Genomic DNA, 23,889 nt, shown 5'->3' on the forward strand with positions numbered 1-23,889 from the left:
AGATGAAGATTCCGCAGTGAAGCAGTGCTAGATTAGGATGCTGCAGAGTCCAGCGGAATAGCAGAGATGGATATTCGGCAGATTCAGAGATGAAGATGCAGCAGAGCTCAGCAGTGAAACAGTGCTGAGAATATATGCAGACTCATTGATGAAAACGCAGCAGAACAGCACAGCTCAATATGTCAGCCAACTCACAGATGAAGATACAGCAGAATAGCAGAGCTGGGTATGTCGGCAGTCTCACACATGAAGATACCCAGCTCTGCTATTCCTCTGGATTCTGCTGTTTCTTCGTCTGTGAGTCTGCTGACATACCCAGCTCTGCTATTCCACTGTATTCTTCTGTATGTCAGCAGACTCAGAGACGAAGATGCAACAGAGCCCAGCAAAGTAGTAAGATATGACAGTAGTGGCTTGAGCACAATCTACCTGAATACTCATGCGGCCGATAAGGCCTCAGAGTGTGCCCACATACGTTTGTGCCGAGTTATAGAAAGCCAACATGCACAGGACCATGTAGAGCCGTCAGCAGCAGAGGGAGGACAAATTTGTTTGTATCATGTCAAAATGGGGGATAAATTTATGATTGTGTGAGGGTGTGGAGATCTTTTGGACCCTGTGTACATGGAGCGCAAGTCCACTTGCATTGATAGGCAAATTAAGCAATTGCCTGTCTGTCAGTGCAATATAAAATGCTGGTGGTCCCAGCAGTAGGACAATCTGTGATCAGAAACTTGTTACCTATCCTGTAGATAAGCGATAAGTTTTGGTTTTGGGACAAGAGCCTTTTGAGATTGGTTGTTTCACAACAGCTAGAAAACCAACAGTTGAAGACCACTGCTAATGAAGATGACTGCCCCCATTTGTCGTGTGCTGAATGTCCACCCATTCCTATCCTCCCGTGCCTCCACTGCCACATAAGGTACAGTTATTGTGGAGAAAATTTTAGCTCCCCCCCCCCATTTCTTCAGCGATTACAACCATTCGCTTTTGGCATTGAATGTTTTACTATTTCCAGTTTGTTTTAATTTTAATTGAGGTTTGAATTACTTTCTTAGGATACATTTTTTACCTTAACGTTGTTTTTCTTTCAGTAGGTTTCAGTTCCTGGGTAGCTAAGTGCCCATCGGAGTAGAACAAAAATAAATAGATTGAGATCGCTTAGATCTGATTTCTGGCCTGCGATGAGGCGAGCCAACATGAGCCTCGCTGATGTTCTGGAGCACTTCAAGAGTATTCCGGCTTCCATGTTTATGTTACTGCATGTAGGGAAATGGCTCAGGAGCAGCTAGTCCAGCTAATTACACCTCTAACGACGGTTTCATAATTAAGGAGCAGATTGGATTTTTTTCTTTTTACTTAAGACGACTTTTCTGTTACCAAGACTGCTCTCTAGTGAAGGGGCAATGTTGGTGCTCTGCTTAATGGAAAACTCTAAAGTTTGCAAAACTCTGCAGTTAAAAATACTGAGCTGCATTGTATAGTCTATATTTCATAGATTAATTAAATTCCTTTTAAAGAAAACTGTGAAGATGACGGGAAGCTTAACTTACGGGTATGTTCACACAAAGTAAATGCAAGTTGGAAAAATCCAACGTATACTTGCTCTGGAGTTCACAGCAGAAATTTGTGGCAGAAACTTTAATTCCTGTTGGCGAAATTTTTTTTGCACATCCCTATCCATTGGTCATGACAGTGTTCTGTGGTCTTAGCGTGGGAGCAGGAGAACCTCCTCTAAAAGGGGTTGTCCACTACTAGGTCAACCCCTTCTTGAACTAAATGTTTGGCCCCGATAAAATAAGCAAAACCTATACTCCCCTCCCATGCTGGCGCCATTCCAGCGGCGTTGGCACTTGCTGTCCTGAGGCTGTGTTGCGGTGGAATGACACGTGATACCCAGCACCTAATCAGCGTTTGCGTCGCTGTCTCCACCTCCTTTCGAATTGAACATGAAGAGGAAATCAGAGAGCAGCTGCAGCCCAGGACTTCCTCTTCATGTTCGATTTGTCCGAAGGCGTGGACAGTGATACCAGCTTTAATTGGGTGCCGGGCACCACGTGTCATTCCACCACATCACAGACCCGGGACAGGGAGTGTTGACACTGCTGGAACGGCGCCAGCACGGGAAGGGAGTATAGGTTTTTTTATTTTATCAGGGCCAAACGTTTAGTTCAAGAAGGGGTTGTCCTAGTAGTAGACAACCCCTTTAATGCTTTGCTCCTCGGCTCTTCTTTTGATTAGCCGACCTGGTGCAACACACAAGCAACATATTACTCCTTTGCTATCCCGCTTTGCAAATCCCTTCAATGGCTTCCAATTGCCCAGCGTATCCAGTTCAAACTACTAACACTGATGTACAAAGCCGTCCATAACCTTTCTCCTCCATACATCTCTGAACTAATCGGCCGGTATACTCCCTTGCGTAATCTCCGGTCCTCCCAAGACCTCCTTCTCTCCTCCACACTTATTCGTTCCTCATCCAGTCACCTCCAAGACTTCTCCTGAATATCCCCCATCCTCCTGAATTCTGTGCCCCAACACGTCTGATTATCCGCCACATTCGGATCCTTCAGACGGAACCTGAAAACCCATCTCTTCAAACAAGCTTACAGCCTGCCATGACCTCGCTGCCGCATCCCCACCACCGGAGCTACTGCAACCCCCCAACCTACTGTCTCCTTCCCCGTTCCTGCAGAATGTAAGCCCACAAGGGCAGGGCCTCTTCCCTCTGTATCAGTCTATCATTGTTAATTCATTTACTGTAAGTGATATCTGTATTTGGTATGTAACCCCTTCTTATGTACAGCACCATGGAATCAATGGCGCTATATAAATAAATAATAACATCGTGTCAGGCTGGCTAATAAGTAGAGTTGGCGTGAATCGGTTCACATCCTATTCCATCAGCGACAGAGATGGGAGAACCGCCTCTTCCCTGCCATCATCCCTGGCTCTTCTTTTAAACAGCTGACTTGGCACGACCTCACATGAACGTCACACAAAAAAGATGACATCGCGACAGGCCGATTAATCCAAAGAAGAGCCGGCTATGTCAGCAGGTAAGTGACGGTTCTCTCGCTCCTGTGCAGCCGTGGCCCACTGTCATGGCCGGTGGAATGGGATGTGCGAATAAATTCGCACCAAGTCTGCTAAAGAGGTTTTTGAGTAGAATTTGCTTGGAAATCATTACAATAAAGTACATGTCACTTACGGGAGTGGTTTTCGAAATAGTGTCAAAAATGAATGTCAACCGGGTTTTTCGATGGAAAATTATGGGGCTCTTTTTGTAAGCTATGATTGTGCAGGAAAGGACTCTCAATATTTGGACCCAGGGGTGCCAGAAAAATGTAAGATTTCATCTAGAATTCAGCAAAATAGAAAAATAATCCAGATCATCAGATGAGTTTGCTGAGGCCTCCTCCGATCAAGGCTTTCTGGCTGGTGACACATCTAATTAAGTACTGATTTGACACAGAAACTTCTTGACGTGATGGAATGGACTTTGGATGCATTTTCAGCCGCGTTTCAAGTACCGAACTCCCAGCCTGTTCGCAGATGGAAGTTTCTTGGTGATCTGATATCCTTGTAATGAATTTCCATCTTAGCTACTAGCACAACCCAATTATCTGTTACCATTTCTATTGAATAAACGAGACTTTTAACACATTTCAAAAGTTTGATCTGCGACCAAATTCCAGTTGGATCGAGATAAAATATTGCTGCCTCTCCTTGAGGAAAAGCATGTAATATCATGGGACATTTGGATATGAATATTTGTCAGAAGATGTTACAGTTTATTTCAGAATAATGTGGCATCTGATCTCCGTCCAAATCAAACCCACATAAAAAAACAGAACTATATCCTGAATTAAAATATCTGGGCCAGCCGAGGAGATGCAAAATAAATCATCTTCAAGACGTTTTTTCTTTTTCTTACGGATGGTTCAGTTCCACAATTTTCTTTCTTCCATGTTTCCTCCAGATATATTTTATACTGTTATAAAGTTAAAGGGAATGTATTATTGGAGAATAGCTTATTTTACAGTATTTATACCATGTTTTATTTTTGTTATTATTCTCATTTTTCACTATATGTTTGAAGAAAATCCTGAAATATTCTAGTTTTTGCCCTCGTTACTGGAGCACGCACCATATGCTTAATGTTGTCTGCAATTCCCTTGCCAGCTTTTCTGTGTAGACTGGGAGAAGTCAGCAGAGGAATTTCACCACCATTAGAGATCATGATTTTCTAAGAAGTGGTTGGTCAGTTGTGCTGCTGGAGGCCTGGATAAGGCAGGATAGTAATATTATGAATGTCATGATCTCCGGGATGACCTCCAGCTGCCAGAAATATACTTTATTTAACATTCTGCATTCCCCTAAAATATTAATGACCATTATTGATACATATAAGTCAGCCCACTGCAAATCTGATCTTCCTAGCAACCAAAATACGATGTTTAATTTTCTATGCAGAAATGTTGTATTTCTTTTGTAAATTTGTGATAGTCATTGAAACAACCCCTCTCTTCTCTTTTCCTCTTCTCTATTATCCTCTTCTTTTCTACCTATATTCCCTTCTTCTCTCCTCTATTTACTCTCCTTTTCTCTTGTCTTCTCCTCTACTCTTTTCTCCTTGCCTCTTTTTTTTCTCTCTTCTCCTCTTTCTATACATCACTTATCTCCTCCGCTCTCTTCTTTTCTTCTTTTCTCATTTCTCTTTTCCTATCTTCAGTTCTCCTTTTTTTCATTTGTTCTCTTCCCTTCTCTCTTCTTATCTTTGTTTCACTTCCTCTCTTCTTTTCTCCTTTCTTTTCATTTGCTCTTTTTCTTTATATTTCTCCTCTGCTCAGTCCTGTCTTCCCCCTCTCTTCTCCTCTGATCTGTATTCATCTCTCCAATCCCCTCCCCTTCTCTGCTCTACTCTCCCTTCCCTCTTCTGCCTCCTCCACTTCTCTCCTCTTTTCTTCTCTTATTCTCATTTCTCTTCTTCTCTCCTAACTTCACTTCTTTTTTTTTCATTTGTTCTCTTCCCTTCTTCTCTCTTCTCTTTGCTTCACTTCTCCTTTCTCTTCTTCTTCTCATTTGCTCTTTTTCTTTATATTACTCCTCTGCTCAGTCCTGTCTTCCCCCTCTCTTTTCCTCTGCTCTGTATTCATCCCCTCCCCTTCACTTTTCTACTCTCCCTTCCCTCCTCCACTTCTCTCCTCTTTTCTTCTCTTATTCTCATTTCTCTTCTCTCCTATCTTCACTTCTTTTTTTTTCATTTTGTTCTCTTCCCTTCTTCTCTCTTCTCTTTGCTTCACTTCTCATTTCTTCTTTTCTCCTTTCTTCTCATTTCCTCTTTTTTTATATTTCTCCTCTGCTCAGTTCTGTCTTCCCCCTCTCTTCTCCTCTGCTCTGTATTCATCTCCAATCCCCTCCCCTTCCCTGTTTTATTTTCCCCTCCCTCTTCTCTTACTCCCTCCTCCACTTCTCTCTTGTCTTCTTTTTTACTCTTTTATTTCCTCTCCCTTCTTTTCTCTCTTCTCCCCATTCCCTGTCTTTGCTGACACAATCAAAACAGTCCCTGTAAGCTATTGACTGCATTAAGAAGAGCAGCTCTGGAAAATTTGATTTCCTACACTGGACTGTCTCTGTGGATGTGCGCACTCAAAATCCATAAGGGATACAGTTGTAGAAGAGTCGGGAATACAGTATTAGGATAGTCGATGAGATATCAACAAATCTCATGCGAATACTGCACACCTTTACCGGGAAAGTGACCTGCGGTGTGAATTTGGGATTTACCATTGCATAAAGCACTAGAATTTATTGCAGATTTTCTTTTTTGATGGGTGAAGGAAAAAAATCTGCAATCAGATTCTATAGTAGCTGATTCAATCCTCTGGTGTTCCCTTTCCTTAGTCTTTTGCCGGTCTCTGCTGGCGCCAGCAATGATGTGTTGTGTCAGTGCATGATGACTGCAGCAGTCACGTGTTGTCACGTTATCACGGGAGCTAGAAGAACCAAGACCGGCCGGGGGATCAAGGCACAGATACTACTGTTTTAGAATATGTGGTTATATCCTGAAGAAGAAGTGTATCTACTTGTGCCTGTTTTAGAATAGGCACAAAAATCCACACGATTTGTGCTCCTGCCTCAGGAGTTTCTGACAAGTCTGTTGAGCGATCAGTAAAGGTCTCAGGACTGGGACGCCCTCTGATCTGCAGGGTGTTTCAGTGCCTAAGACGTATTTAAAAAAAAAAATTAAGCGTAGATACCCTCTAAACCATTCCCATTGGATTTGCAGAACGGTAAAAATTGACACAATTTGTATCTTAAATACGATGAAATTTTTTTTTTTTTACCCTTACAGAGAGCTGACAAACAAACGCGGAATATGGACTCTGCGCAGTATGCTGAATTCTGTGAAAGTCGGCAGCTCAGTTTTTGTAAGTTTGTGTCCTTTTTCCATTTTTTTTTTTACATTTTGTATCGTAAATGTGAAATTCTGTATGTGAAATATGTGGCTAAGAATTTGCACAAAAATAGAGAGTGCAAGAGAAGTCGTAAGAAAACCATGGCAGACTAAAGTTAATAGAGCAATAGACTCCAAAATCAATAAGAATCTCCCTTAAAATCTGACATAAGATACTGATTAAAAATTAGAAAAAATTAGAAAGCTCCTAGAGAAACAAAGTTGCCCTTGACATTAAAGAATTTAAATTGGGCTACACCAGTGTACATTCAAAGGAAACAAGTTACCACCTGTCCGTCGGATAATTGACAACTTGTTGATCGTTGGAGGAGATTGAGAATCTGCTATTAGGACAAATAGACAAAGTAGCAAAACATAATGAAGTGATTGTAATGGGGGATTTCAACTACCCGGATATTGACTGGGAAACAGAAACCTGTAGATCTCAGAAAGGAAAAAGGTTCTTGACAAATATTAAGGATAATTATCTCTCCCAACTAGTGCAGGAACCAACGAGAGGGACGGCCGTGTTGGACTTAATATTGACTAATAGGCCTGATAGAATAACTGAGGTACAGATAGGGGGGCACCTAGGTAATAGCGATCATAATATTATCGACTTCAAAATGCCCTTCAGTAGGGTTATCAATAAGGGAACAACAAAAACATTAAACTTTAGGAGGGCGAAGTTTGATCAGCTGAAAGAAAACCTTCAACTTATAGACTGGGACAAAGTTCTTAATCAAAGGAAATACGAATAGTAAATGGGAAACCTTCAAAAGAATTCTGAATACTCAGTGCGAGAGATATATACCGTATGGGAATAAAAGGGCCAGAAATAAGAGGAAACCAATATGGTTGAACAAGAACGTAAAAGGGGCGTTAAATAGCAAAAAAGAGGCATTCAAGAGATTAAAACAGGAAAACAGTAAGGAGGCACTAATGTGTTACAAGGAAAAAACGAGAACCTGCAAAAAACAAATAAAAATAGCGAAGGAGGAAACAGAGAGACGTATTGCTAGGGAAAGTAGATCAAATCTCAAACTGTTCTTTACGTATATAAATAGTAAAAGGATTAAATCGAATAATATTGGACCGATAAAAATTGAGGAAGGCAAAATCATAGAGAAAGATGAGGATAAAGCTAATCTATTAAATAATTTTTTTTCGACAACTTTCACAAAGGAAATAGAACTAACAGTAGAAATGAGAAGTGACAAGCTTAATCCTCCACTAAGTATGACAAATCTAACCCAAGCTGGGGTACAGAAACGCCTCAGTAACATTAAAATAAACAAATCACCAGGACCTGATGGCATACACCCACGGGTACTAAGGGAACTAAGTAATGTGATAGACAGACCGTTATATCTTATATTTAAGGACTCTGTTGAGACTGGGTCTGTACCACTTGATTGGCGACAGGCGAATGTAGTGCCAATATTCAAAAAGGGAGCGAAAAGTGACGCCGGAAACTATCGGCCGGTGAGTCTGACGTCCTTTGTGGGCAAAATTTTTGAAAGCTTCATTAAAGAGGCAATTACGGAGTATCTTGATGCTAATAATCTTTTAATCCCGAACCAACATGGATTCATGAGGAATCGCTCCTGCCAAACAAACCTGATTGACTTCTACGAGGAGGTTAGCTCTCGAGTAGATCAGGGGGAACCAGTGGATGTCGTGTATCTCGACTTCTCAAAAGCGTTCGATAGCGTGCCACATAATAGGTTGGTATACAAAATGAGAATGATGGGGCTGGGGGAAAATGTCTGCAAGTGGGTAGCAAACTGGCTAAAGGATAGAAGGCAGAGGGTGGTTATAAATGGAATATACTCAGATTGGGTAAGCGTCACTAGTGGGGTACCACAGGGGTCTGTACTAGGTCCAATGTTATTTAATATCTTTATTAACGACATAGTCAACGGGATAAATAGTAAAATATCAATATTTGCAGATGACACAAAGTTATGTAAAACAATTAATACAAAAGAGGACAGTGCAGACCTACAGAGGGATTTGGATAAGCTGGGTAGGTGGAGCATTAAATGGCAAATGAGGTTTAACGAGGAGAAATGTAAGGTCATACATATGGGAAGGAAAAATGGAAGTCACCAGTACTCACTGAATGGGAAATCATTGGGGAATTCAGAGATGGAGAAGGACTTGGGCATCTTGATTGATACCAAACTAAATTGGAGTGCCCAAAGTCAGGCCGCTGCTGTAAGGGCAAACAGGGTAATGGGATGTATCAGAAGAGGTATAGCTGCAAAGGATGAGAACATTGTTCTTCCACTGTACAAAGCACTGGTCAGACCACACTTGGAATACTGTGCTCCGTTATGGGCCCCAATATATAGAAAGGATATAAATGAGCTTGAAAAGGTACAAAGGAGAGCAACAAAATTAATAAAGGGAATGGAGGGACTGCAATACCCAGAGAGGTTGGCAAAACTAGGACTATTCAGCCTGGAAAAGAGAAAGTTGAGGGGGGACATAATAAATGTGTACAAATATGTTAGGGGACAGTATAGAGATCTTGCCCGGGATTTGTTCAAAAGGAGGGATATTACGGTAACAAGAGGGCATTCACTAAGACTGGAAGAGAAAAGGTTTCAGCACCAGCATAGGAAGGGGTTCTTTACGGTAAGAGCAGTGAGAATATGGAATTCACTGAGTGAGGAGACGGTAATGTCGGATTCACTACACCAGTTCAAGCGGGGACTGGATGCATTTCTAGATAACAGGCAGATTTCAGCATATACTTAAAAATAAAATAAAATAGTAGGTTGATACAGGGATTTATTCTGACTGCTGGTTTCAGAGTCGGGAGTGAATTTTTCCTCAGGTGAAGATTGGCTAAATCATTTGGGGTTTTTGCCCTCCTCTGGATCAACTTTAGCAATTACAGAACTAACAGGTCGAACTTGATGGACGCAAGTCTTTATTCGGCTTTACAAACTATGTTATGTTACTATGTTACTATGTCCGACCACACAATTGGCGCCCAACTTCCGCATCATCTCACTCTACTTACAACTCTATACAGACCTAAAATTAAAATACATTAAAAAGTTAACTTACTATATTTCATTCTTAAACAAAGCAGAAAAAAATATATTTGTGATACCCCAATGACAAGATATGGAACCAACATGAGAAGTCCCAAATGTCAATACTAGAGGCAAATATAAGTCTCGAGTACAGCACAACTGGTAGTATAGAGAGAACTCTGGTCCTTATATACTCAAAAAAAATAAAAGCTATTGAAACGTAACTAAAATGATTAAAGGAGTTATCTAGGGACCAGAGCTGATACTTCCACCATAGTTATACCAAAAGATAAAACAAAACAGTCTCTGGATCAGAAGTTATGTCATGTATTGAAATACTTTTTTCAACTCTGCTGCCCAAAAAAGTTGATCGTCAACAGATTAACAGATTAAGAAATTGTCAAGACTCCATGGATGGAGTTTATGGCTGTTATTGATGAGGGCAGCCATATTACTATATTACTATAGTGGTCAGTGATATTTTTTGGAAATGTCACAAATGTATTTTTGTACATTTTGAGCTGTTTCTCCACCGTTTGACTTTCTTGAACATTCAGGTATCAGGTTTATTAACGTTTCGGATTGACCGACCGAACTGGAGTTGTCCAATAATAAAATGAATTGTCAAAAATACAATAATTCCGCACACAGTGTATCGATCGATTTATCATCTATCCTCTTTGTATAATAGCTACTGTCTTTATCTATCTCACATCTACAGTATCTCACCCCCTGACATTTGTGCACATTTTTACTGTCTGTCTTTTACTCTTTGGGATTTTTTGCTTTTTATTTTTTATTTTGTATATTCTTGATGACCTTTTCGTAGATCGCAGGAGCCGTCTCTGCTTATTACTCAGCATCTCAGTGGAAAACAAGATGTTTGCAGCGAGATTTCTCCGGACTCAAAGCTATAAATAACCGTAATCATAGAATAGAGTGAATTGCACATTGTCACAAGTATTCGGCCCTGAATAGAGCCCCAATTTACTGCTCCGTCTAATAACACGATGACGGCACGAGCTGCTTCCCACACACTTACTGCTCGGTTCCTAGAAATACATTGTGGGCAGGATTGTAATGAGTAAGGACTGACCAAACCGTGGTGAAGAAGTGACTAAGAGCACGGAAAGGTCACAGTAGTAACAGTAGTAAAGAACAGAACCCTCGGAACGCGGTCACATGACCAGGACAATTCCGTCTTTAGAACAACTTTAGATACGGGGGATCATAATAGACGGTCGTTGTTGTTGTTTTTTTTTTCTTCTTTTTATTATTATTATTGTTATTTCTTTTTGAAAATTGAGAAAAAAAATTGGATAAATAAAAAGCAAAGCCCCAGTCCGATCTAAATTTAATTCCGCCCCTGGAGCTCGGCTGCATCTTTGCCGGTTCCATCTGCAAAACATTAAGTGACTGGTAGTTGAGATCACAGCGATTCCAGTAAATGAGAGGTTTGCGATAAAGCCATTTTTAGACCTAAAAATTATAATCAAGGCTCCGTATAAATGTACATAAAAAAAAAAAGAAGAAGAAAAATATATATATAAAAAAAGAACAAAAACTGCTGAGCTGAGGAAAGACAGAGAGGGCACAGAAATAAGAGCCGCGTCTGGTCCTCGCCAGACAAGATGGACGTTTGTATATAGTACGGTGTGAATTTAGCTTATTCTACATCCGGATGTTCGGCCGCTGTGTAGTATATTGAGAAGTCACCCATTGTACCCATCGAAGTCACAATAGGATTTTGAGTGGGCGCCAAGAGACCGAAGACAGCTGTGGTCTGCCTTACATGTCCACTTCACCACACGCTGGCCACTATCCCATGCCAAACACGTGTAATTGTAGTGCACGAAGACAAAGAAGCCGCGCTCATCACCGCTGTCCGAAAGAGGAGATCACTATGGTGTATTCATGGAAAATAGATTTTTAGTCCAGGTTCATGATTGGAGATCAGGGTCATATCTTATAAAAAAAAACTATGAAAAATATTTATCATTAACACAATAGTATTAAAAAACATTTTAATTCTGTGATAGAAAAAATACAAATATATATACTGTATGTGTATATATATATATATATATATATATATATATATATATATATATATATATATATATATATATATATATATAAAAGAGTACTTTTGGGGATACTAGAAATACTAGCAGTATTCTTGCAGTCAAAACGAGAACAAGTTATCCCAATCCAAAGCTGAGAAGAGGAGCGTAACGGACTGAAAGTCACCGGAAGGAAACTGTATAGAGACATATGGAAACATGTGAGCAGCAGCGAGATGCAGCATAGCAGTATGTCATGTAATAGAAGCATTACAAATATTGCTCTGCTCTGATAAAATGTGAACACTACAGCCAATCAACAGCCGTTGGCTGACTGCATATATAGATAGATGGATGGATGTATATAAGATAAATAGATAGACAGATAGATAGATATGATAGATAGATACAGTTATATGAAAAAGTTTGGGCACCCCTATTAATCTTAAGTTTAATGTTTTTTAAAAATTGGTGTTTTTGCAGCAGCTATTTCAGTTTGATCTATGTAATAACTGTTGGACACAGTAATGTTTCTGCCTTGAAATGAGGTTTATTGTACTAACAGAAAATGTGCAATCTGCATTCAAACAAAATTTGACAGGTGCATAAGTATGGGCACCTCACCAGAAAAGTGACATTAATATTTAGTAGATCCTCCTTTTGCAAAAATAACAGCCTCTAGTCACTTCCTGTAGCTTTTAATGATTTCCTGGATCCTGGATGAAGGTATTTTTGACCATTCCTCTTTACAAAACAATTCCAGTTCAGTTAAGTTTGATGGTCGCCGAGCATGGACAGCCCTCTTCAAATGATCCCACAGATGTTCAATGATATTCAGGTCTGGGGACTGTGATGGCCATTCCAGAACATTGTAATTGTTCCTCTGCATGAATGCCTGAGTAGATTTGGAGCGGTGTTTTGGATCATTGTCTTGCTGAAAGATCCATCCCCTGCGTAACTTCAACTTTGTCACTGATTCTTGAACATTATTGTCAAGAATCTGCTGATACTGAGTGGAATCCATGCGTCCCTCAACTTTAACAAGATTCCCGATGCTGGCATTGGCCACACAGCCCCAAAGCATGATGGAACCTCCACCAAATTTTACTGTGGGTAGCAAGTGTTTTTCTTGGAATGCTGTGTTTTTTTGCCGCCATGCATAACGCCTTTTTGTATGACCAAACAACTCAATCTTGGTTTCATCAGTCCACAGGACCATCTTCCAAAAAGAAATTGGCTTCTCCAAATGTGCTTTTGCATACCTCAGCTGACTCTGTTTGTGGCGTGCTTGCAGAAACGGCTTCTTTCGCATCACTCTCCCATACAGCTTCTCCTTGTGCAAAGTGCGTTGTATAGTTGACCGATGCACAGTGACACCATCTGCAGCAAGTTGATGCTGCAGCTCTCTGGAGGTGGTCTGAGGATTGTCCTTGACTGATCTCACCATTTTTCTTCTCTGCCTTTCTGATGTTTTTCTTGGCCTGCCACTTCTGGCCTTAACAAGAACTGTCCCTGTGTTCTTCCATTTCCTTACTATGTTCCTCACAGTGGAAACTGACAGGTTAAATCGCTGAGACAGCTTTTTGTATCATTCCCCTAAACAACTATGTTGAATAATCTTTGTTTTCAGATCATTTGACAGTTGTTTTGAGGAGCCCATGATGCCACTCTTCAGAGGAGATTCAAACAGGAGAACAACTTGCAAGTGGCCACTTTAAGTAGCTTTTCTCATGATTGCATACACCTGGCTATGAAGTTCAAAGCTCAATGAGGTTACAAAACCAAAAAAAGTGCTTTAGTAAGTCAGTAAAAAGTAGGTAGGAGTATTTAAAACAAGAAAATGATAAGGGTGCCCATACTTATGCACCTGTCAAATTTTGTTTGAATGCAGATTGCACATTTTCTGTTAGTACAATAAACCTCATTTCAACGCAGAAACATTACTGTGTCCAACAGTTATTACATATATCAAACTGAAATAGCTGTTGCAAAAACACCAATTTTTATAAAACATTAAGCTTAAGATTAATAGGGGTGCCCAAACTTTTTCATATAACTGTAGATAGATAGATAGTTACAGGTGCATGTCACTAAATTAGAATATCATCAAAAAGTTAATTTATTCCAGTTCTTCAATGCAAAAAGTGAAACTCATATATTATATAGAGTCATTACAAACAGAGTGATCTATATCAAGGGTTTATTTCTGTTAATGTTGATGATTATGGCTTGCGGCCAATGAAAACACAAAAGTCATTATCTCAGTAAATTAAAATAATTAACAAAAAACAACTGCAAAGGTTTCCAAAGCGTTTAAAAAGGTCTCTTAATCTGTTTCAGTAGGCTCCACAATCATGGGGAAGACTGCTGACTTGACAGATGTCCAGAAGGCAGTCATTGACACACTCTACATGGTCCCAGAGTTCCAATTTTCACTTGGAAATCAAGGTCCCAGAGTCTGGAGGAAGAGTGGAGAGGCCACAATCCAAGCTGCTTGAGGTCTAGTGTGAAGTTTCCACAATCTGTGATGGTTTGGGGGGCTATGTCTTCTGCTGGTGTAGGTCCACTGTGTTTTATCAAGACCAAAGTCAGCGCAGCCGTCTACCAGGACATTTTAGAGCACTTCATGCTTCCCTCTGCCGACAAGCTTTTTGGAGATGGAAATGTCATTCTCCAGCAGGACTTGACACCTGTCCACACTGCCAAAAGTACCAATACCTGGTTTACAAACAACAGTATCACTGTGCTTGATTGGCAGCAAACTCGCCTGACCTTAACCCCATAGAGAATCTATTATAGAGAATCTATGGGGTATTGTCAAGAGGAAGATGAGAGACACCAGACCCTACAATGCAGACAAGCTGAAGGCTGCTATCAAAGCAACCTGGGCTTACATAACACCTCAGCCGTGCCACAGGCTGATCGCCTCCATGCCACGCCGCATTGATGCAGTAATTGATGCAAAAGGAGCCCCGACCAAGTATTGAGGGCATTTACTGAACATACATTTCAGTAGGACAACATTTCTGATTTTAAAAACTCTTTTCAAGCTGTTGTTATAAGGTATTCTAATTTACTGAGATAACGACTTTTGTGTTTTCATTGGCTGTAAGCCGTAATCATCACCATTAACAGAAATAAACACTTGAAATAGATCATTCTGTTTGTAATGACTCTATATAATATATCAGTTTCACTTTTTGTATTGAAGAATTGAAATATATACACTGTATATATATACACTGCTCAAAAAAATAAAGGGAACACTTAAACAACAGAATATAACTCCAAGTGAATCAAACTTCAGTGAAATCAAACTGTCCACTTAGGAAGCAACACTGATTGACAATCAATTTCACATGCTGTTGTGCAAATGGAATAGACAATAGATGGAAATTATTGGCAATTATCAAGACACCCTCAATAAAGGAGTAGTTCTGCAAGTGGGGACCACAGACCACATCTCAGTACCAATGCTTTCTGGCTGATGTTTTGGTCACTTTTGAATGTTGGTTGTGCTTTCACACTAATGGTAGCATGAGTCGGACTCTACAACCCACAGAAGTTGCTCAGGTAGTGCTGCTCATCCAGGATGGCACATCAATGCGAGCTGTGGCAAGAAGATTTGCTGTGTCTGTCAGCGTAGTGTCCAGAGGCTGTAGGCGCTACCAGGAGACAGGCCAGTACACCAGGAGACGTGGAGGGGGCCGTAGGAGGGCAACAACCCAGCAGCAGGACCGCTACCTCCGCCTTTGTGCAAGGAGGAACAGGAGGAGCACTGCCAGAGCCCTGAAAAATGACCTCCAGCAGGCCACAAATGTGCATGTGTCTGCACAAACGGTTAGAAACCGACTCCATGAGGGTGGCTTGAGGGTCCGACGTCCACAGATGGGGGTTGTGCTCACAACCCAACACCATGCAGGACGTTTGGCATTTGCCACAGAACACCAGGATTGGCAAAGTCGCCACTGGCGCCCTGTGCTCTTCACAGATGAAAGCAGGTTCACACTGAGCACATGTGACAGACGTGACAGAGTCTGGAGACGGCGTGGAGAGCGATCTGCTGCCTGCAACATCCTTCAGCATGACCGGTTTGGCAGTGGGTCAGTAATGGGATGGGGTGGCATTTCTTTGGAGGGCCGCACAGTCCTCCATGTGCTCGCCAGAGGTAGCCTGACTTCCATTAGGTACCGAGATGAGATCCTCAGACCCCTTGTGAGATCATATGCTGATGCAGTTGGCTCTGGGTTCCTCCTAATGCAGGACAATGCCAGACCTCATGTGGCTGGAGTGTGTCAGCAGTTCCTGCAAGATGAAGGCATTGAAGCTATGGTCTGGCCCGCCCGTTCCCCAGGCCTGAATCCGATTGAGCACATCTGGGACATCATGTCTCGCTCCATCCACCAACGTCACGTTGCACCACAGACTGTCCAGGAGTTGGCAGATGCTTTAGTCCAGGTCTGGGAGAAGATCCCACAGGAGACCATCTACAACCTCATCAGGAGCATGCCCAGGCGTTGTAGGGAGGTCATACAGGCACGTGGAGGCCACACGCAATACTGAGCCTCATTTTGACTTGTTTTAAGGACATTATATCAAAGTTGGATCAGCCTGTAGTGTGTTTTTCCACTTTTATTTTGGGGGTGACTCCAAATCCAGGCCTCCATTGGTTAATAAATTAGATTTCTATTGATGACTTTTGTGTGATTTTGTTGTCAGCACATTCAACTTTGTACAGAACAAAGTATTCAATGAGAATATTTCATCCATTCAGATCTAGGATGTGTTATTTGAGTGTTCCCTTTATTTTTTTGAGCAGTGTATATACAGGGTGGTCCAAAAGTAGGTGGACAAAGTATAATAAGGTTATGAAGGGGGAGATTTATCAAACATGGTGTAAAGTGAAACTGGCTCAGTTGCCCTTAGCAACCAATCAGATTCCACTTTTCATTCCTCACAGACTCTTTGGAAAATGAAAGGTGGAATCTGATTGGTTGCTAAGGGATCTAGTTTTCACAGATAGATCTCCCCCAAATCTGTTTTCTTTTCAGATAATTCAGATTACACATAATGGCAAATAATTTAAATACAGATCAAAGAAAATGGATTTTAACAGATTAACAGAGTATTGGAAATCTCAAAATGCTGAAACCGTTAGAGCAAATTGAGTTGAAACAATTGGTGCTCAAGCCCCAAAGAGACAAACCATTTACCGCATTCGTGACAAATTCAATGCCACTGGCTCAATCCTTAATGCTCCAAAAACTGGTCGACCCAAAACAGTCTGTACAGAAGATAATAAACAACTTGTTGCTGAAACATTTGTTCAGAGTCCAAAAAAGTCCACAGAAGAGCGTCTTTGGAATTGGGAATTTCACGAGCTTCTATCATGCGAATCCTGAAATCTATTGGGTTGAAAGCTTATCGTCCATGTCTAATTCATGGTTTATTGGAGGATGATCCAGATAGGCGGCTGCAATTTGGTGAGATTATGCTTAACGAAATTGAAGAAAATCCAGTAATTTTAGATAACATTATGTGGAGTGATGAAGCTTCTTTCCAATTATCCGGCCATATTAACAGACATAATTGTATTTACTGGTATAATGAGAACATGCATTTAACATTAGAGCAACAATTAACACTAGAACTACCGGAGCGGTCATTTTGACCCTTTTGCTATTTATTTTTCCTATAATTTCTAAAATTTTAACAAATTAGTTTTTAGTTTTTGTGACTTTTATTTATTCATGGTAGTGTATATTTAAGGACACAAAAATGAATTGTAATTTTTTCAGGGGCCCGGATTTTACAATTCATACCTATAAGTACTGAAGGGGTCAATTTGACCCCATACATAAAAGTAGCAGTAGGCAAGTCACCTAATATTACAGAATACAGATAATCACAGTGCTTCTCCCTAGTTGTAGAGTGTAATTGTGTCTTTGCATATCAGGGATGATTCAGCATTTTGTTTTGTCTAAACTTGTCTGAACATGTTTGATCCATGTCTCTTCTAGCGATTTCTGTCTGCACTTCTGTAGCAAACATTACAGTTGAAGCTACAACTCTGCATGTTTGTACAGTGTCGTTTTATTACTTCTGCAATCTTACAAGTCCCTTTTTGCGACGTATATTTGAAGCATGCGTAAGCAGAGGGGTCTGACAAGTGATGAAATTTTGAAATGTCTTCAGAATTTATCTGAAAATGAGTCAGAAAAAGAAAATCAGGAAAAAATAGACTCAGTGTCTGATGAAGAATATTTTCCTCATGATATTTCCGAAGAATCAGATTCAAGCAGTAACAGTGATATAATTGACGATACCGAAGATTCTGGAGAGGATGATGGACGTCCTTCTACGTCAACAAGATGTACGGCCACACCACAATTGCGGAGAGGTAGAGGAAGAGGGACCCAACCACAATATTTTGGATACGGAGGGAGAAAGAAAGGTACAGTGGACATTCCACCTGCTGTGGGTCATAAAGAGACTTGTCGTGATGGAACTGAGTGGGAAGTTGTCCCAATTGCTTCTGCATCTACTGGCCGACTGTCCCAACAAAACATTCTACGAGAAACAGCTGGACCCACCCCTTATGCCAAACGGGAGATCATCAATGGGAATGTATCAAGTGCATGGAGGTTGCTAATTGATGAACCTATGCTTCGCCACATAAAAAAGTGTACAGAAATGGAGGCTCGTCAGAAACTTGAAGATTATAAATGGACAGTTTCTCTAATCGAGCTTGATGCATTTATTGCAATATTATATGCGAGGGTGCATATAATGCAAATGGTCTTTCTGTAAAAACCTTGTGGTCAAGTACTTGGGGTCCTCGCTTCTTTCAAGACACTATGCCGAGAAGTAGGTTCGAAGAATTGATGCGATTTGTACGATTTGACATCAAATCCACCCGATCTGATACATTGAAGAATGACAAGTTTGCTTTATTTTCTGAAGTGTGGAATCGCTTCATTGGAAATTGTATACTGTGTTACAAACCTGGACGAAACCTGACAGTTGATGAACAGCTTTTTCCAACTAAATCAATATGTCCTTTCACCCAATATATAGCCAATAATCCGGACAAATTTGGAATAAAATTCCGGCTGGTAGCTGACGTAGAATCCAAATACCTCTGCAACGGGTTTCCATATTTGGGAAAAGATGAACAACGACCGGCTGATCGATCTCTTGCACAACACATTGTTCTCAAACTAATGGATCCATTTTTGAACAAGGGAAGAAATGTTACTACAGATAATTTTTCCACTTCATTGAAACTTGCCAATACACTGAAAGCCAAGAGAACAAGCATTGTGGGAACAATGAACCGTGCAAGAAAAGAGATTCCATCTTTGGCAAAAAACCTACGAACAAATACATATAAGACTACTCTGATGAAGAATGGTGACATCACTCTTACAGTTTACCAAGGTAAACCAAGTAAGAATGTCATTTTGCTCAGTAGTCTTCACCCAGATGTAGCAGTTTGAAAAGACAAGAAAAAAAAAACGGAAACGGTAAAATTTTACAATAAAACAAAGGTTGGAGTGGACACAGTAGACCAGATGGCTCGAAAGTACACTACAAAATCTGGAAGCCGCCGATGGCCTGTTCAGGTGTTTTGTAATGTACTTGATTTAGCAGCTATAAACGCAACAATACTCTATAAAACAGCAACTGGGAGTCAAATTAGCAGACGGGAGTTCATTCTTCAGCTGGCATTAGACCTTCGCAAGAATTATTTGGAATCAAGAAGTGACCCATCATCCGCAATGTCTGAACCACAAACAAAGGACAAGAAATCCGCAAGCGTCGAAAATGTGGAGTTGGAAGATGCAACGAAGACAAAACAATTAAAACTTGCGCAAGCTGTAACAAACCAGTTTGTGGAAAATGCACTGGGAAAGTGGAAGAAAGTACTGTTTGTGTTAACTGTTGGACACCACATGCTATGACCATGTAAAAGGAAAATGCGTTTAAACTGCTGTACTTGATCTTAACACTGTTCCTACTAAGTTAAAATAAATGTTCTTTAATTTGTTGGCAAAAAAAAATATTTTTACTCCAGAGTCAGTACTTTTGAATGGGGGTCAAAATGACCCCTAATGGTAGTTATAGGTATTATGAAACATGCGGTAGTTCTAGTGTTAAATGAGCCTGGTGTCAATGTTTGGGGTGGTATTTCAAGTTTTGGTGTTTTTAGGACCAATATTTTTTGATGGAACAGTCACAGGAGATAAGTATCTCTAAATTCTAATGAATCAAGTTGTTCCCCAGTTACAGCAACAGCCTAATTCAAATGACCTTTATTTCCAACAAGATGGGGCCCCTCCACATTATTCAAGAGTGGTCCACGAGTATCTTGATGAAACATTTCCTAATAAATGGATTGGCCGAAGAGGCCCACTTGATTGGCCGGCACGTTCACCAGACTTGACCCCAATGGATTTTTTCTTTTGGGGAGTACTCAAGGACAAAGTTTATAGTCGAAAACCAAAAAGTGTCAGTGATTTGAAAAATTACATAAGAGATGCATTTCAAGAAATTAATACCCAAAGAGACTTGTGCAAAAAAGTTTGTCGAAGTGTAAGAGGCAGACTTCAAAGCTGTGCAAATTGTAATGGAAAACAGTTTGAGCACCTGCGTTGATAAAATTTAAGGGCTTTTGTATTATTGTTCAGAATAAAATTTAATTGTCAAGCGAATAGATGAAGCAGCGACTCAAGGAGAAGTAATTATTATGGGGGACTTCAACTACCCTGAAATGCATTGGGGAACAGAAACCTGTAGTTCAAGTAAAGGTAATAGGTTTTTGACAACTTTGAGAGACAATTACCTTTCACAACTGGTTCAGGAACCAACAAGAAGGGGGGCACTGCTAGACCTAATATTAACCAACAGGCCAGACCGCATATCAAATATACGAGTTGGGGGTCACTTGGGTAATAGTGATCACAAAATAATAAGTTTTCATTTATCCTTTAATAAGATGTGTAGTAGAGGGGTTACAAGGACACTAAATTTCAGGAAGGCAAATTTCCAATGGTTGAGAGATGATCTTAGTGCAATAAACTGGGACGATATCCTGAGACATAAAGCTACACAAAGCAAATGGGAGACATTTATTAGCATCCTGAATAGGACCTGTGCACAATATATACCCTATGGGAATAAACATGCTAGAAATAAGAGGAAACCACTATGGCTAAATAGAGCTGTAAGGGGTGCAATAAGTGACAAAAAGAAAGCAAGAGAACTAAAGCAAGTAGGTAGTGATGAGGCATTAAATAAATACAGAAAATTAAATAAATTCTGTAAAAACCAAATCAAGGCAGCAAAGATTGAGACAGAGAGACTCATTGCCAGAGAAAGTAAAAATAATCCCAAAATATTCTTTAACTACATAAATAGTAAAAAACTAAAAAATGATAGTGCTGGCCCCCTTAAAAATAGTCTGGGTGAAATGGTGGATGAGGATGAGGAAAAAGCCAATATGCTAAATTATTTTTTTCAACAGTATTTACACAAGAAAATGGCATGACAGAAAACATGATCAGTGATCACAAAAATTCTCCATTAAATGTCACTTGCTTAACGCAGCAGGAAGTACGGCGGCGTCTAAAAACCACTAAAGTTGACAAATCCCCGGGCCCGGATGGGATACACCCGCGAGTACTGCAGGAATTAAGTAGCGTCATAGATAGACCATTATTTTTAATCTTTAAAGATTCCATAATAACAGGGTCTGTACCACACGACTGGCGTATAGCAAATGTGGTGCCAATATTCAAAAAGGGGACAAAAACTGAACTTGGAAATTATAGGCCAGTAAGCTTTACCTCTACTGTGGGTAAAATCCTGGAGGGTTTCCTAAGAGATGCTATGATAGAGTATCTGAAGAAAAATAACCTCATGACCCAATATCAACATGGGTTTACGAGGGACCGTTCCTGTCAAACTAATCTGATCAGTTTTTATGAGGAGGCAAGTTCTGGACTGGACCAAGGAAATGCAGTGGATGTTGTGTATATGGACTTTTCAAAAGCTTTTGATACGGTTCCACACAAAAGGTTGATACATAAAATGAGAACAATGGGGATAGGGGAAAATATATGTATGTGGGTTAATAACTGGCTCAGTGATAGGAAACAAAGGGTGGTTATTAATGGAAAACACTCAGACTGGGTCTCAGTTAACAGTGGGGTACCACAGGGGTCAGTATTGGGCCCCCTTCTTTTTAACATATTCTTTAATGACCTTGTAGGGGGCATACAGAGTAATATTTCAATATTTGCAGTTGACACTAAACTCTGCAGGGTAATCAATACAGAGGAGGACAATTTTATATTACAGGAGGATCTATGTAAACTAGAAGCTTGGGCTGATAAATGGCAAATGAGCTTTAATGGGGATAAATGTAAGGTGATGCACTTGGGCAGAGGAAATAAAATGTATAATTATATGCTTAATTGTAAAACACTAGACAAAACTGTCACTGAAAAAGAGCTGGGTGTATTGGTGGACGACAAGCTCACGTTTGGTGGCCAGTGTCAGGCAGCTGCTCCAAAGGCAAATAAAATAATGGGATGCATTAAAAGAGGCATAGATGCTCATGAGGAGAACATAATTTTACCTCTATACAAGTCATTAGTGCGACCACACTTAGAATACTGTGTACAGTTCCGGTCTCCGGTGTATAAGAAAGACATAGCTGAACTAGAGAGGGTGCAGAGAAGAGCGACCAAGGTTATTAGAGGACTGGGGGGTCTGCAATACCAAGACAGGTTATTACACTTGGGGTTATTTAGTTTGGAAGAACGAAGGCTTAGGGGTGATCTTATTACTATGTACAAGTATATGAGGGGACAGTACAAAGACCTTTCTACTGATCTTTTTACTCTGAGGCCTGAGACGGGGACAAGGGGGCATCTTGTACGTCTGGAGGAAAGAAGGTTTAATCATAATCACAGACGGGGATTCTTTACTGTAAGAGCAGTGAAACTATGGAACTCTCTGCCGCATGATGTTGTAATGAGTGATTCACTACTAAAATTTAAGAAGGTCATGGATGCTTTTCTTGAAAAGTATAATATTACAGGTTATATATACTAGATTCCTTGATACGGCGTTGATCCAGGGAACTAGTCTGATTGTCGTATGGAGTCAGGAAGGAATTTTTTTCCCCAATGTGGAGCTTAGTGTTTGCCACATGGTTTTTTTTTGCCTTCCTTTGGATCAACATGTTAGGCTATGGGTTGAACTAGATGGATTTAGTCTTCCTTCAACCTTAAAAACTAAACTAAACTAATGTTATGCTTGTGCTAGTAAATATAATTTTATATATAAATCAAAATAAATATTATTATTTTCTGGCCACCTACTTTTGGACCACCTTGTGTATGTGTATATATATATATATATATATATATATATATATATATATATATATATATATATATATTTATAATATAAATATTCTAGAAATAAAAAATTTTCAACACACTGGATTTATTAACATGGGTTTGTTCAGTAGTAGACACCCTCTTTAACAATAATAATAGTAATTATTTAAAAAGTTAATACCATATTACTAATTGTATTTTAATTTGTAATTTAACATTGTCATAAATAGGTTTATAATAATGCATTAACAAAAGACTCATTGTCTTATTCTGTTACGAGGGGCTGGTCAATTTTCATTTTTTTGCTTTGTTTTTCATATTAATGCATTTAGTGATAAAAATGTTGGCAATAATTAAATTTTATATAGATATTTTTATATATCTATAGATATATCTATATATATCTACAGTATGTATAGATATATATAATGTATATTTAATAGAATTTTCAATATATTATCCTGTACACATTGTAGTGTTTTTTTTTTTTAATTCTTTTTTTTAAATTATTGATGTCAATTTGACTTGAGGCCACGTCATATATTACATACCAATATATACATATATATACCGTATATGTTTGTGTGTATGTATATACATGTTATAATACACACACACACATATATATATGTGTTTCTGCATATACAGTATAAAGCCGCATATATTTCTTTGTATATTCTTTGAATATCTATGTAACCGTGTAGACATTGTTTGTTGAATCCGCCTCATTTATTGCAGATAAGACGTTGTTCCTTTATGGCGTTGCACGTTTTCGCACTATGGCTGCTGGTTTATTGGGGCCGACATTAAGTGACCCAGACTAACCACCGATGTTCGCACCCTATTAACATGAATGGTGTACTTCACACCTGTTGTGCCAGGCAGTAAATGCAGCTTTATACTGT

At 39.8% G+C, this 23,889-nt stretch overlaps 1 protein-coding gene across 3 annotated transcripts in view; it reads left to right on the forward strand.

Annotated features, from left to right (window-relative positions):
• The window catches only part of SUPT3H (SPT3 homolog, SAGA and STAGA complex component), a 633,482-nt gene that overhangs the window by 463,596 nt on the left and 145,997 nt on the right, over positions 1–23,889 (forward strand). For all 3 annotated transcript variants that reach the window (XM_073673939.1, XM_073673940.1, XM_073673941.1), the window contains one exon: positions 6,359–6,434. In XM_073673939.1, the coding sequence (XP_073530040.1) occupies positions 6,359–6,434 (76 nt within the window). The remainder of the gene's footprint in view (positions 1–6,358; positions 6,435–23,889) is intronic.

This window comes from Phyllobates terribilis, unplaced genomic scaffold (assembly GCF_046119375.1).
Source record: "Phyllobates terribilis strain yellow unplaced genomic scaffold, ASM4611937v1 Scaffold_3__8_contigs__length_932513732, whole genome shotgun sequence".
NCBI classification, from domain to species: Eukaryota; Metazoa; Chordata; class Amphibia; order Anura; family Dendrobatidae; genus Phyllobates; species Phyllobates terribilis.